General features: G+C 37.1%; 1 protein-coding gene across 5 annotated transcripts in view; it reads right to left on the bottom strand.

Moving 5' to 3' along the window:
• Window positions 1-14,420, bottom strand: part of LOC111150935 (protein tyrosine phosphatase, receptor type C) — a 126,176-nt gene that overhangs the window by 3,970 nt on the left and 107,786 nt on the right. For all 5 annotated transcript variants that reach the window (XM_022508625.1, XM_022508626.1, XM_022508627.1 and 2 more), the window contains 8 exons: window positions 12,568-12,725; window positions 12,227-12,362; window positions 10,321-10,470; window positions 5,881-5,971; window positions 4,370-4,503; window positions 2,853-2,987; window positions 1,115-1,237; window positions 724-899 (listed from right to left, as the gene is read on the bottom strand). In XM_022508625.1, the coding sequence (XP_022364333.1) occupies window positions 724-899; window positions 1,115-1,237; window positions 2,853-2,987; window positions 4,370-4,503; window positions 5,881-5,971; window positions 10,321-10,470; window positions 12,227-12,362; window positions 12,568-12,725 (1,103 nt within the window). The remainder of the gene's footprint in view (window positions 1-723; window positions 900-1,114; window positions 1,238-2,852; window positions 2,988-4,369; window positions 4,504-5,880; window positions 5,972-10,320; window positions 10,471-12,226; window positions 12,363-12,567; window positions 12,726-14,420) is intronic.

The following is a 14,420-nucleotide window of genomic DNA, read 5'->3' as shown; positions in this document are numbered from 1 at the left end:
AGGGTGTCTGGATGGCTCAGTGGGTTAAAGCCTCTGCCTTCAGCTCAGGTCATGATCTCAGGGTCCTGGGTTTGAGTTCTGCATCAGGCTCGCTGTTGAGCAAGGAGCCTGCTTCCCTTCCTCTCTCTCTGCCTGCCTCTATGCCTACTTGTGATCTCTGTCTGTCAAATAAATAAATAAAAAAAAGAAAGTCAAGGGTCTACATAGTAGAAATTAATAAAGTCAAAATTATTATTATATTATTAAAGTCTTTTCAGTTAATATATAACTTGAGATGTTTACTGAAGGCAAAGCATTCATTCCTTTGGATTGTCTTAAGACCCAATAGGGTGGATCAATGCATATAAGCATAAACAAAATTGATATCCATCCACCTGTCTGTTCATGCATCCTGCCACTTATTCATTAATTCATCCAGGCCATAAGACATTCAGATTCAATGTGAGGCACTGGGAGTCAAAGATGATGTGACACTGGTATTAAGAAACTTATAGACTAAAACTACTGCACTATAATATAATCATTGCTATCATTATTTCTATAACAGTTATAGAAATTGCTCTGTATGTGCAAGCAAAACTGAGAGTGATTGATTCCACAAGAAGCTTTTGTTGTGGTCATGCATTTTATATATCAGGATAAATAGACTTTAACAGGAAGTATAAACCATGAAGTCAAGCATTATGCTGATTTTTAGAGAATATCTTATCAAATCCCACCTACCTGCAGTGAATGAGCAGAGGAGCACTCTTGTGATGCTTATTCCCTTCAGGGGAATTCTTGGGAAGATTTTCTTTGAGAGTCTGAATCATAGAGATCAATTCTTTGGATTCTGCAGGAAGCTCTGTCACATTCCAGTTATTATACTGGTACTGGTACACAGTCCGAGAATCTTTCCTCTGAAACCAGAAAAGAAGGGAACATTAATTCAAGTAAGGTTCAGTCCATTTAATAATTTAATAGTCACACTGTCTTTACAATTGCTTTCATTTAACTCTTAAAGGTTTACTCTAAAAACATTATACAGATTTCGCTTTGCTTTTATAGAGTTAATTATATTAGTTTTTCCACCAGATCAGAACAAAAATATGTACTCCTGAAATTATTTACATACTTTGGAATGTCTCAGTTCAAATACACGGAGGGTGTAAGCTGGAGATTCTCTGGTATCTTTCATATCAACTTGTATATCTCCATATGTTTGCTTTTCTTCTTCCCAGTACTGAGCACAGGCTTCCTGGATGACAAAGAACACAATTCAACAACCCCCACACAAGGGCTCTGTTTGCTTTTTAACGTATTCAGAACATCTCTTACTATCTCTGTCTCTCTCTGCCCTCTCTCTCTTTCCCTGCATTCTATTAGATTGAAATTACTAACTGTGTTCTAAAATGGAAAGCCACACACAAAACTCTAAAATCTATCTTCAGTATGGTGGACATCCATTCCACAATATCTAGTGTTTCCTTGTGCGAATCAAAGGAATTGAGAAATAACCAAAGTGGCCAGGACACCACAGGAACGGCTCTGTCGCCACTAGTGTAGGTCTTAGAGATCTGTTTCTTCCTTCCATACACTTATTATCAACAGTTCTTCAAAATTTATAGATTGAGCTGATGTTGATCATGACCCTTGCAAGAAGTGTCACTATCTTTCCAGTGGTCCTTGTGGAAGGAGACTTCATCTTTTGGAGTTTTGTCTTGTATTTTGAAGACCAACACCCTAAGCAGCCTTATATAAGTTGACTCCATACCTAAGTAAAGAGTCAGACTGAAAAGCAGGTGGACCACAGAAGTGTGTTCTCTCTGCAAATGGTTCTGCACCCATTACCATCACAGTTGCTGACAGTGTTAGGCATTCCTGCCTAAAGTAGTGTTTTAGTTCCTGGCTTTCACAATTTAGGTGAAAGAAAAGAGTGCTGGAATTCCATGCTAGAAATCTGAACATGTTACTTCTTTTTTCAAAAAAATTTTTTTAAATATCATAAAATAAAACCTGTCCTATATCCAGGAGTGAGGCACCAAAGAAAAGACAGAAAGAAAAGGCATATAGTTGCATGCTTATGAGAATATTCACTAAATAAGCTGTAACATATGCCAGATAATGTGTTAGGTACTAAAACTAAGTAAAATCTACTACTAGTGAGATTTTGATAACCCAAGGTACTAAGGAAAAGATCAAATAAATGTCACAGGCATTAAACAGATCAAAATATATCTTAGGTTCACCTCCAACTATAAAATTTTGTAATAATAAATATTACATGAACATAAAGAAGGCAGGATTTAGATAAAATTTTTAGGAGTTCTAGAAGAAAAGGATCAAAATGGAAATAAAGGACACGTTTAGACATAGGAATGCCAGTAAATTAAGTCTCAGTGATGAAAATGCAAATGGTGTGTCAAGATTCAGTCAGAAAACCTACTTGTCCAGAATAGAAATCATGGAAAACATAAAAATATGAAGAAAATGGAATTATTTTTGAGGGTCTGGTTATTGAGGGTCTTAAACATCACACTGAGGAGTTTGATTTTCATCTGAGGAAAACAGAAGGAAAATGTGTCTTTGCTTGTTGTTTGTAGCAAGCAGTGACACTGGGATTGCTCTGCGTGAGATGATCCATTGATGGTGTGTAGGACTGGAGAAACAGTAGCATGAGAGACTGTCAAACCCAGACATGAGATTCGAGAGACCAACACTTGCATGGAAGGTGGTAAGAATGAACAAAGGCAACTTTGTGACAGAAGGGTCAAAAATCCTAGGGTAGAGTAATCAGGAAAGTGATCCAAGAATGGATAATGATATTTTATGACAGAAATACAAAAAATATATATATTCTTAGAAGTACAAACCTGGTCTCCATCCTTCAGCTGTGTCAGCATAACAATAACTCTGACTTTTCTTTGGAATACCATCTGCCAAAAGTCACCAATGGTCTCTTTTAGTGGTCCCTGAGCAGCAATCATCACTTCGGGTTTCCAGTAACTCTTTAATAAGAAAGAGAGAGTCAGAGTGAGAGAGAGAGAGAGAGATTCTGTTACTCTTGCTCACTGATGAGAGAGCAATGGATTCTTAAAATAATCATTTGGAAATATTGTCACTTAATTTGATATAAATTTTGTAACATAAAAATATTAAGATCCCTAGAACCAAGAAACAATGTGATATCTATATGTAGTCAGTTAATGATACTTAGTTAATGATAATACTTAGCTAATAGTGTGAAATCAAGTTTAGAACATACAATCTTAACAAAACTAACAAGTTTTTCCTTCCAAAACTAACTTCAAAAAAAAAAAGTAAATGTGGTTGTAAAAAGAAAATATGTAAGCATTTCAGATTATCTTCACCATGTCTCCACTTTAATTGCTACCTACACAGTCTTATGATAACCCCAAATTAAACTAATATTCTACGAGTATGTCTTAGAAAAATTTGGAAAATAAATCCAACTTCATGTACATGCAAAAAGTATTTACTGAATGACTATGGTTCCTTGTTAGAATTTTCTGTTTACTGGGACGCCTGGGTGGCTCAGTGGGTTAAGCCACTGCCTTCGGCTCAGGTCATGATCCTGGGGTCCTGGGATCGAGTCCCGCATCGGGCTCCTTGCTCGGCAGGGAGCCTGCTTCCTCCTCTCTCTCTGCCTGCCTCTCTGCCTGCTTGTGTGTACTCTCTCTCTCTGACAAATAAAAAAAAAAAAAAAAAAAAAAAAGAATTTTCTGTTTACTGATAAAAAAGTTATGAGACAGACTCTTTAATAATTCAGGTAATCTGAATGAAATTTTTTAGCTATGCAAATATGCAAATTCTTATTTGCCTAAAATTTGGGTATCTGAGTAAGTAGAAACGTTTTCAAATACTTATATTTGCTCAAATTGTATTATCTGTATTATTTGGAAGAGTCCTACCGGTCATAAATTGTAACTACTAAGCATTGTCTTATTTTGTATCAACACACTAGGTTTTAATATCTTTAAGTCTTTCAGTAAGCTAAAATATAGTATTAAAAATGGAAATTTTGTGTCAATCAATAGTTATTGTCAAGCTCGTCTTTCTTTTATAAAATTACTTAATGAATGACCATAAAAATATAGATTTTTATAATGTATTCTACAATACATTTTTTTTTAAAGATTTTATTTATTTATTTGACAGAGATCACAAGTAAGCAGAGAGGCAGGCAGAGAGAGAGAGGAGGAAGCAGGCTCCCCACTGAGCAGAGAACCCGACATGGGGCTTGATCCCAAGACATGAGATCATGACCTGAGCCGAAGGCAGAGGCTTTCACCCACTGAGCCACCCAGGCGCCCCTACAATACATTTTTTAAAGGGTTAGATCCTGGGCTTTGGAAATGCAAGTACCTACCATTACAAAAGATGCATTGATGTATCTAGTTGTTTCCTCTGAGTCACTATCGTCATCAGAAGATTCATCTGAATCATGCTCACTCTCTTTGCTCATCTCCAGTTCATGTTTAAGTGGCACTCTGTTAAAGTCATCTACGTAAAATAAATTAGTAGTAAGTCTTTCTTTAAAAAACCAAATACCCGCTTGATTGTCATGTAGAAATTAGTGAAGTAACAGACTGCATAGAGTAAATTTACTGATGTACATGAAATGAGACCCTACATAAAATTCAGTGTGTATTAACAAATCACAAAAAAGAAATCTAAGAAAAAGCAGCTTTCAAAAAAGTTCCTAGGAAAAAAATGGGATATAGCACCATGTTAAACAACAAATAGATATAATATTCTATATAATCATTCAGTCTTTGACACATATACTTTAGTTTCCCATGGAAAATGGAAAACCAGTTTTCCATGGAAAATCATCATTCTGCTAGATACGTTTAAAAATACATACATAAGTTTGAAAAAAATACATAGCTTAGGTAAAAACCTAATTTCTCATTTATATCCTGTTAATATCAAATTAACAATCTTAATTACATAGGTATCTCAGGTGACTTATTATTCAATCAAGAAAATTATTTAGTCCATAATTTCTCAGTGTTTCTCAATTTCTTTAATCTATAATATCCTGACAAATGATCTGATTAGCTATATCATCATCAATTCTAGATTTTGAACTAATATTTAGAAGGACTTCAGAAATTAACTAGGTCAAACATACATCGATACGATTTATTTGGTTGTCTAGTTTGTTAGCTTGTTATATTTTCTCCATGCTAATTTATGCAAATTGCTCCATGCTCGTTTATGCAAATGAATAAAATGAAAGTTGTACCAGGCATGATCCTATAAAATTCTTAAATAACAGAATTCAAATATTGAAACTGTACATATGTTGTTAGTCTACTAAGTCTGATGATTAACAGTTTATGGGGTACTTTTTTTTTTTTTCCAGCATAACGGTATTCCTTCCTTTTGCACCACACCCAGTGCTCCGTGCAATCTGTGCCCTCTCTAGTACCTTTACCTACTGTCAATCTCCCAGATAGAAGGAAGGGAAAAAGAGAAAACATAACGAAAAAAAAGGAAGTAATGGTTGCTATTGGCAGTTACCCTGAAACAAATAACTGAAATAAACTCAAGATGAGAGAGAACTAGTAAAGTGGACTTGGCCTTTTTTCTCCCAGCTTCGGAGGTGACATCTTTCTGACAACCCATTTCTGAAATAATTGATAGAAAATACTAACTTGGTAGAAAATATTGTATACGGCCTACCCTCCAAAGTCCATTGTGAATGTATGGGGTGCAAAATATTTTCTATAATTACATTTAAATAGCCCATTAGCTATTCCCTACTCTGAACCCGATGTTGAAAACTTGCTTCAAAATCATTTGTGTGTGTGCATGCAAAAAAGAGTTTAATTTTATCTGAGACCAAAGAATAACATAGAATGAGCTACATACATGGAATGATGTAAGAATTCCTGTTTTTACTTTTATTCTGTTCTTGATTTCCAATGTGCTGTGTCCTCCAGCTCCTATATGAAGGAAGTCTCTGAGGGTGGAAAAACAGAACCGAACACTGCTTTTAAAATGCAAGTTGTGCTTTTGTTTGTTATTGTGGCAAAAGATGTTCTCTAAAGAAAAGTATTACATCAGATTTTGTGAAAATGTGTATTCATTGCCTATAGTTCACAAGTTTTAAGTTTTCTTTTTAATTTTTCAGGCATTTCATATTTTTGACATGGTGAGTTTGAACTCAAGATATACAATCATTTAACAAAATAGGTTTCCCACTTAAGAGTTGCTGGAGAGCAAAATAGTAATGGTTTGGTCCTATATATGCCGAAGCACTACTGTATCCATGTTGATGATTATCCATATTACAAAAGGCAGTGGTATATTACTGGGAATGATCAGTAATAAACTCTCCAGATACAGCATTCGCAGAAGACTTGGCTCATGCTTCAAATAATTGATGCTTCATTTGCTTACAACTTCCTGACTGCTTTCCCTCCCATTCACAGTAGATGATCCATCAACAAGACCTCTCCAGTGTGCTGGGGAAGCTCTCAAACCCTTTTGCATTTCTCTGTTTCTGCTTCTTACCGTCCACTTCCATTTCTCACTTGAAAACATCAACAGTTTCTTAACTGGTCTCTTTATCTTCAATCAATCTCACTTGCTCTAATCCTTTTAAAACAGGAAACAGAGTCCCCCTGAGGCTCCTCAGCAGTTTGCCATCATGGGTAGGAAGCATTCAATTGCACCAAAAACCCTTCAGGGCTGCACTGTTCATTGCCTGGGACCAGCCTCACCCTATGATGGTTCCCTTCCACTTCAGCCAACCAACATCTTGACTCTGATAAGGGGCTGAGTTGTCCTTTAACTTTTGTGAGTTCTATGCCTGGGCTACCCTTTTCTCTTGTCACTCTGCTCATTTCAGACGCCTTTTAACTATCAGTTTAAAGATTTATTTATTTATTTGACAGAGAGATAGAGGGAGAGCACGAGTAGGCAGAGCGGCAGGCAGAGGCAGAGGGAGAAGCAGTCTCTCCCCTGAGCAAGGAGCCCGATGTGGGGCTCAATCCCAGGACTCTGGGATATGACCTGAGCCGAAGGCAGAGACTTAACCAACTGAGCGACCCAGGGGGTCCCTAACTATCAGTTTAAATGCCATTTATTCTGGAAGATCTCTCTGCCTGTAGCCCCTTCTTCGCATTTGTTCTTAAGTATTTGTCAAATGAATGAATAATCTAAACCAAAAGAGCTCATCATATACAGTTCATTAGGATTTTATACACAGGCAAACATATGTGCATGGGATGTGTGTGTGTGCGTGTGTGTGTATATACATATATATGTATATATATATATATTTTTTAAAATATGGTATGCTCTTTATATTATATATGTATGTGTACGTATATACACATACATATATATGCATATATATTTTTAAAATATGGGACGCTCTTTCAAACTAAATATGGCACCCTGTATCAAACCCCATGCATTGCTGTGTAATTGAGTGAATGAAAACCTCATTTTTCAGGGCACCTGGGTGGCTCAGTGGGTTGAGCCTCTGCCTTCGGCTCAGGTCACAATCTCAGGGTCCTAGGATGGAGCCCCACATCTGGCTCTCTGCTCAATGGGGAGCCTGCTTCCCCGCCTCTCTCTGCCTACCTGTGATCTTTCTGTCAAATAAATAAATTAAAAACTTAAAAAAAAAAAAAAGAAAGAAAACCTCATTTTTGAATACCAGGCCATTTGAACTCACGGAGGCTGATGCTTTGGAAAGCATCATACTTTCTGTCTGTTAGAATGGTCACCCAGTGGCCCCTGCCCTGTAGCCAATACCCACTATTACAGATAAAACTAATGGCTTACCCTCATCTAAGACATGAAGGGCTTTCTACACCTCAGTCTCAGCTTCCCAGTGCATCCATATCTGCTAGAACTCTATTACTAAATAATTATCTAAGTCGTTATTCTCAAATTACAACTCAGTCTCTTACATCTCACCAGTCAATGTCTTCCTCTCTGCTCTCTGGTACTCAGGGTCTGTCATCAGTAAACTCCTATCCATCTTAATGCTTTTCTCCCAACAGTTCCTTCACCTTTTATGCTTGGGGGAGGAGGGGTGCACCAGGTGAAACCCAAGGGTCTCTTGAGAACACCACCAAAAATGCATTAGTAGATCTTTGGAAAAAAAAAAAAAACAACTGAATTCCCCACATACATCACAGCTTGAAGGAAAGATATGTTCTGTCTTTGCTACGTGTTTCTACTTATTTCTCCTCCTCATCTACTCATTTCTCCTTATGAGTTCTACTCATTTCTCTTTCAAAAAGCCCAACTACTTCAATTTTCCTGATGCCATGTCATATAGCTTTGACCTTTGTTAGAGGCTCCAAGTACTGATTCCTGGATCGCTCCTTCTCATTTGGTTTTAGACTTGCCTCATTTTTCTTCCCAGGTCTATCATCATTCTTGGTTACTTCAATATTGACAAGGATGATCTATGCAACGCTCTAGTCTCTTCTTAGCTTCTTTACCTCCTATGACCTTTCCCTCCACTCTTCTACCAACCACTTTCTCCATTCTACCTTTGTAAGTTTCATTTTAAGCATTCATTTAAAAATTACAATTTCAATCATCTCATTATTGAAAATTACCTCTTTTCTTCCTAGTCATTTATTCTAGTATCTTCAGTCTAGCATTGTGCAATTTTATCAAAATCTTCCACATACCACCCTTACCACCATCCTTAAGTGCCCCATGTCCTTCTGCAGCCAATTTGCTCTTTATCATCCACCACTATATCATACATTTGCAAACACCCTCAATTACTTTGCCTCTGACTTTCAAATAGTCACTTCAAGAAATCCTAGATGGGTTTAACCCAACTGTCTGTATACACAGCCCCTATTTTCAATGTTTCTATAGAAAACAATAAAACCAAAGGACTCTCTTTAAGTTCATGACCATAAATTTGAAATGATGTAACAATTTCCATCAATCTACTACTTTGCCTAGGGAGATGGCTTTCCTACTTTGACATAGCTGTTCCATCTACTTTCTCCTTCCTCAAGCATAAGTGTTTCTTTGCCCTACTCACTCCTGCCCCCCTAAACTTTTAACTGATGATCTTGCTTCATACCCTCTTTAGAAAGAAGACAATTGACAAGAACAGCCTTAACTTCCTATCACCAAATCTAGCAAGTAACCTACATCTCTCCTCTCATTTCCTGTCTTCCTTTATGCTTAAATGAAATAATTTCACTATTTCTATAAGTTATAGTCACTAGCTGTGACCTGGGTTACACACTCTCACCATGTCCACTGGAAATCACTCTGACTCTTGTACCCAAAACTGTACTTGACACAGGGCAAAAACCTAATCATATTTGTTCAGTCACAGAATTTACTCTTTCTTTTAGTGACTTTACATGTGAATGTTTAAATTACATTTATAAATATTTCCAAACAGCATATATGTATATGGTTTAGCAGAGTTAGTGTACTGATAGGTGGTTGATCTGTCAGCTAAAAGAGCAAGAAAAAAGCAATTAAACATCCTTCCACTCAAGACTACTCTGGCAGGCTGCTGGTCCTTCCACTATGCTTGGGTCTTCTAGGGGATTGTGTTAGCTGCTGATTATCGGATGCTCTACCTACCCCCTCCCCCACACCTCATCCTCATTTTGAACCAAAACATTAAACAATTCTGCATCTGATTAAAAACATATTCCTGGTCTTGTGAAACTCTCCAATTTGGCCAGTTTGGTAGTTTACAGAATGTTTCAGTAAACTGGAAATCATAAGAGAAAAGTGGCAAACTTTTTTTTTTTTTTTTGGACAACTGAACAATTTGGAGATAGCTGTGAGAATTCTCTGAGTGAGTGAACTATATCCTAAGCTAGCTTTCCAAGTAATAGCCCAATAAATAGGTTAGGACACATGTATTTATCCTTTAGTTTCTGTCTACCAGCTTCAGCCAGTTAAAATTCCTAAGTAGTCATAAACTCCTCTAATTATTTCCTTTCCAAACCAAAACCAGATGTAGTTTTAAAAGGTGAGATGCTACATTGCCTTTGGCAGACCAATTTTGTACGTATATACTATCTATTATTTTGACACTCTACTTTATACCACCTTAATGAGAAACTGTTAAAAGTGTGGGCTGTAGACACATTTCTAGGTTTAAACAAGTTTCCTTTGTAAGAGCTTTTCACTTTCGGGCATTTCTCTTAAACTCTCTATGTCTTAGTTTCCTCATCTGTGCTCCATTGGTTGTGGGAAGGCCCAAATTCAAGAACCATGTCAAACGTAAAGCGCAGCACTAGAAAATAGCCCTCAGTGAAAGTTACCCATAGTTATTATTATTATCACTATTATTACCTGGAATTCAGCCTCTAGTGGAGATGGCTCGCTGGGTGGATCTCTTTTCTTCATGTTAAATAGATATGGGTGTAGTTCAGACAAACTCACTTCTGTTTCCCCAAATTGATTGTATTCCACCAGGGCCTGATGGATCAGGATATACTGTGCCTACAAATCCAAAGAAAAATATAGATAATTAACTGATAACTTACAGTCCTATAAATCACATTTAAATAAATTATACATCCCCATAACTTTCCTCATATTGGGACAATGTATGCAAAAGAAAACTGATACCTATAACATTTGAATATTGTGGAATTTGGCTCTCACAGTTCTCTAGAATGTGGGCAAATTCCATGACAGTTTTTTTCCCAGGAAAAAATAGCTTGCTAAATAGATTAAATATCTACTATATAGTGCATGACTTTTATTTTATTTCTAAAAATCAGAAAGCATTGTCTGTTACTTCCTTCAGTAATTATTATTGATCCATCAATTCAATTCACTAATATATAAAACTATAATAAATTTCTCACTGTACTTAAGAGGAAAAGAATGCCAGTTGATATTCCCTAGAACGCATTTTTTAAAAAGTTTCCTAGAATCATTTAAAATAGAGGAAATTATTTTTAAAAAAAGCACTATGCCAAATCAACATTTAACAACTCCAAACTTTCTATCATATTTGAATCCACTATTTTTAAATAAATGACATATTTCTGATAAAGTTCAAGCCTCTTTAATCACTAACTCCAGCGCCCTGACTTTGACTGTATCCTTTTACCCCATTTACTTTTTCCATAGGAAATAATTTTTTTTTCCGGGTTGACAATCTATCTTTATACTTCTGCACTTATATTTATGTATCTATAAACATTGTACATTTTTGTGTGCTTCTTTAAAATTCTATACATTTTATCTTACATGTTTCATTCAGTGATTTTATTCACTCACGATTTTCATCTGAGCATCTAACCACATGGATGGATACAGACCAAGATTATCCCTTTCAACTGCATAGCATGCGTTGTAGGGCATCTGTATGTCTACACTTTCCCCCTTTCTCCATAAATATGAATAAAGTCTTGTCTTTTCTTTTTTTCCCTTCTTTCTCTCTCTCCTTCTTTCTTTCTCTCTCTCCTTCTTTCTTTCTCTCTCTCTTTCTTCTTTTTCTTTCTTTTTTTTTTTTTTTGGTTATTCTATCAATGTTTAATTCAATGAACATTCTTGCGCACGTTTCTAACTGTGCACATTTGCAGGTGCTTCTCTTGGGCATAAACATACATGCGGAATTGCTGGGTCAAGTGCAGGCATTTTCAATAATAACCATCACTTACAATTACTGGCTACATACATGTCCCGGGGACTTGCCTACATACTTTCTTTAGAATACCTTTTCATCAAAACTCCGTAGAGTAAATAGGTCATTACCTCCACTTTACACATGACTTAACAAAGGCACAGAAATATTAAAAACTTGTGAAAGGATACAAAACGTTAAGAATTAAAGGCAAGATATGAACCTTGGAAGTGTAGGTCCAAAATCTGGGCTCTAATCACTATACTATATTGTCCTCCCTGGTATTAATTTTATGAGATTCTGCCAAACTGGTTTTCAGTGTTTTATTTATTCTTTTTTCCTTTCTGACACCTGTAAGTGGCATTTATTATTTATGTATGTGTTTGTTTATATATTTTAGAATCATCCTTCTTCTACCGTACTTTTTAGACACTAATGCAAAATACTTCTAATGGGTGCTTACCAATTGATTTAGTTTTCAGGAATTTAAAAGAAAACTATTTTCACCCACTGTTTAAAATTTCGAAGACTCGGGATTTCTTTTAAGATCACTGTTCCCCCCACAGGAAAATTTCCGTCAAAAAGCAAAAGGGATATTTGGGGTTGAAGGTTGGCTCATACCTCCACTTGAACCATCAGGCATCTCTGTCGCCGTAGCTTGACGACATAACCATAAACATCTACTTTGTTTTCTGCTTCCAGACCTTCTAGCATGGCATCAATTCCAATATAAGTGCCCGTGCGTCCAACACCAGCACTGACAAAGCAAACAAACAAAGTGAAGGCATGATCGTGGCAGGGAAGTGAATGGAAAAGCTGACGGGATGAAGCAGAGGAAAGAACCTAAGTTTCTCCTCACAGACTGTTGCCCAAAGCAGCAACTGCCAAAGGGAAGGATGTCCCTACCAGCCTCAAGGCGAGGACTGGGATAGCTCTGGCACCTGCCGTGGGGCTCCATTTACCTGCAGTGCACCACAATGGGGCCGCTGAAGAAGTTGCTGAAAGCGTTCACTCTCCTTCGAAGCTTGAGGAGCAGGTGAGGGTCTTCAGGCACCCCATGATCCGGCCAGCTGGTGAACTGAATGTGAGTCACCTCTCTTCCCGTGGTTTTCTCTTTTTTCTAAGCAAAAGATATTTTCTTTGAGTTTTTTTTTTTTTGTTTTTTTTTTAAAGCAAACTACCTGACAAATAAGTAGAAGGAGCGGCAGGACCAAGAACTCCTCATGTAAGTTTTTTCAACCATGGTGACATTTTCCTTTCCAATGGATAACCAGCCATTGAGACGTCATGCAGGGTTGGCAAGCACTAACCGGTAAGCAATGACTTACCAGGAAGGTAGTAAGCTGTGGTAAGTGAGCTGAGGCTGCTAGGAACTTCCATGCTGTGATGCCAGAAACAAATAACAGAAACACACACATGCACCAAAAATGGGGATGTGGGTGGGTAGAAAAAGATATAAAGCAAAGGCCATTCTCACAGCTGAAATAATTCTGTTTGGTAGACCAGTAAATTTTCTTCACATGAAGAAGGTCTGATAAATTATTTGGTTAATGCTATGTTTTGTAGGCATCTTATATTAGAAATGTTAGCTCAGACTGTGGGGAGACAACTGAGGAAAGTCAGCCCCAGACTATGGTTCATAATTGTCCCAACTTCAAGATAACCCCTACAAGATGAATAATTCATACTTCCCTGAGCTGGTACGAAGAAGAACCACCTACATTTAGATAGCAGAAGAAACAACAAAACTTGGTTGGTTGTAATCTTCTGGTAGGAAATAATTATATTAATTAAGAATAATAATGAGACCAATCGATATAACCTGATCTACATATGACCCATATATATGGACTGGGGGTCTCATGCCTAAGTCCTTCATGTATTTTACCATGAACTATTGGTGGTGGAACCATTGCCCCACAGCCCTCTGTGGTTACAGTAGTTAGTAATGCCATGGGAGCCTATGAAGGCCTTGGAAGAAATACATAAGTGGTAGGGGTATGTTTTGCGTCTTTATCCCTCTTTAAAATATATTCACATGCCATAAAATTCATTCATTTAAATGATAAAATGTTTTATTATATTCTCAGAGTCATAAAATCCTACCACTAGCTAATTACAAGGCATTTTCATTACCTCCCCAAAGAAACCCTTACTGATTAGCAGTCATCCCTCCTCCTGCTTCTCCCCTGCCTCAGTTTCAAGCAATCCTAATCAACGTTCTGTCTCCATAAATTTGCCTATTCTGGACTCTTCATAAAAATGGAATGCTAGGGTGTGCCTGGGTGGCTCAGCCAGTTGAGTGTCGAACTCCTGATCTCAGCTCAGGTTTTGATCCCAGGGTGGTTGGTGGGTTCAAGCCCCACATTGGGCTCCATGCTGGGAATGAAGCCTACTTAAAAAATAAATTAAAAATAATAATAATAATACAAAAACTCCAAAAAAAACAAAAAACTCGGAATCCTATAACATGTGTGAGGACCTCCATTTTAACTATTATCTAAGGCCACAGTGACAATTTTCTTTTCCAAACTAAACACTTTATCTTTGCTACATAGTTAGAACTTTGTATTTCTTTTTTTTTTAAAGATTTTATTAATTTATTTGACAGGCAGAGATCACAAGTAGGCAGAGAGATAGGCAGAGGTTGGGGGGTACGGAGAAGCAGGATCCCTGCTGAGCAGAGTCCAATGTGGGGCTTGATCCCAGGACTCTGAGATCATGACCTGAGAGGAAAACAGAGGCTTAACCCAGTGAGCCACCCTGGTGCCCCAGAACTTTGTATTTCTTACAATAGTCTCTAATTGTGCCATTT

Source organism: Enhydra lutris, unplaced genomic scaffold (genome assembly GCF_002288905.1).
Source record: "Enhydra lutris kenyoni isolate GAN:26980312 unplaced genomic scaffold, ASM228890v2 scaffoldscaffold25, whole genome shotgun sequence".
Classification (NCBI taxonomy): Eukaryota; Metazoa; Chordata; class Mammalia; order Carnivora; family Mustelidae; genus Enhydra; species Enhydra lutris.
Note: the sequence above shows the minus strand (reverse complement) of the source record. Positions and strands in the feature narration are given on the sequence as shown.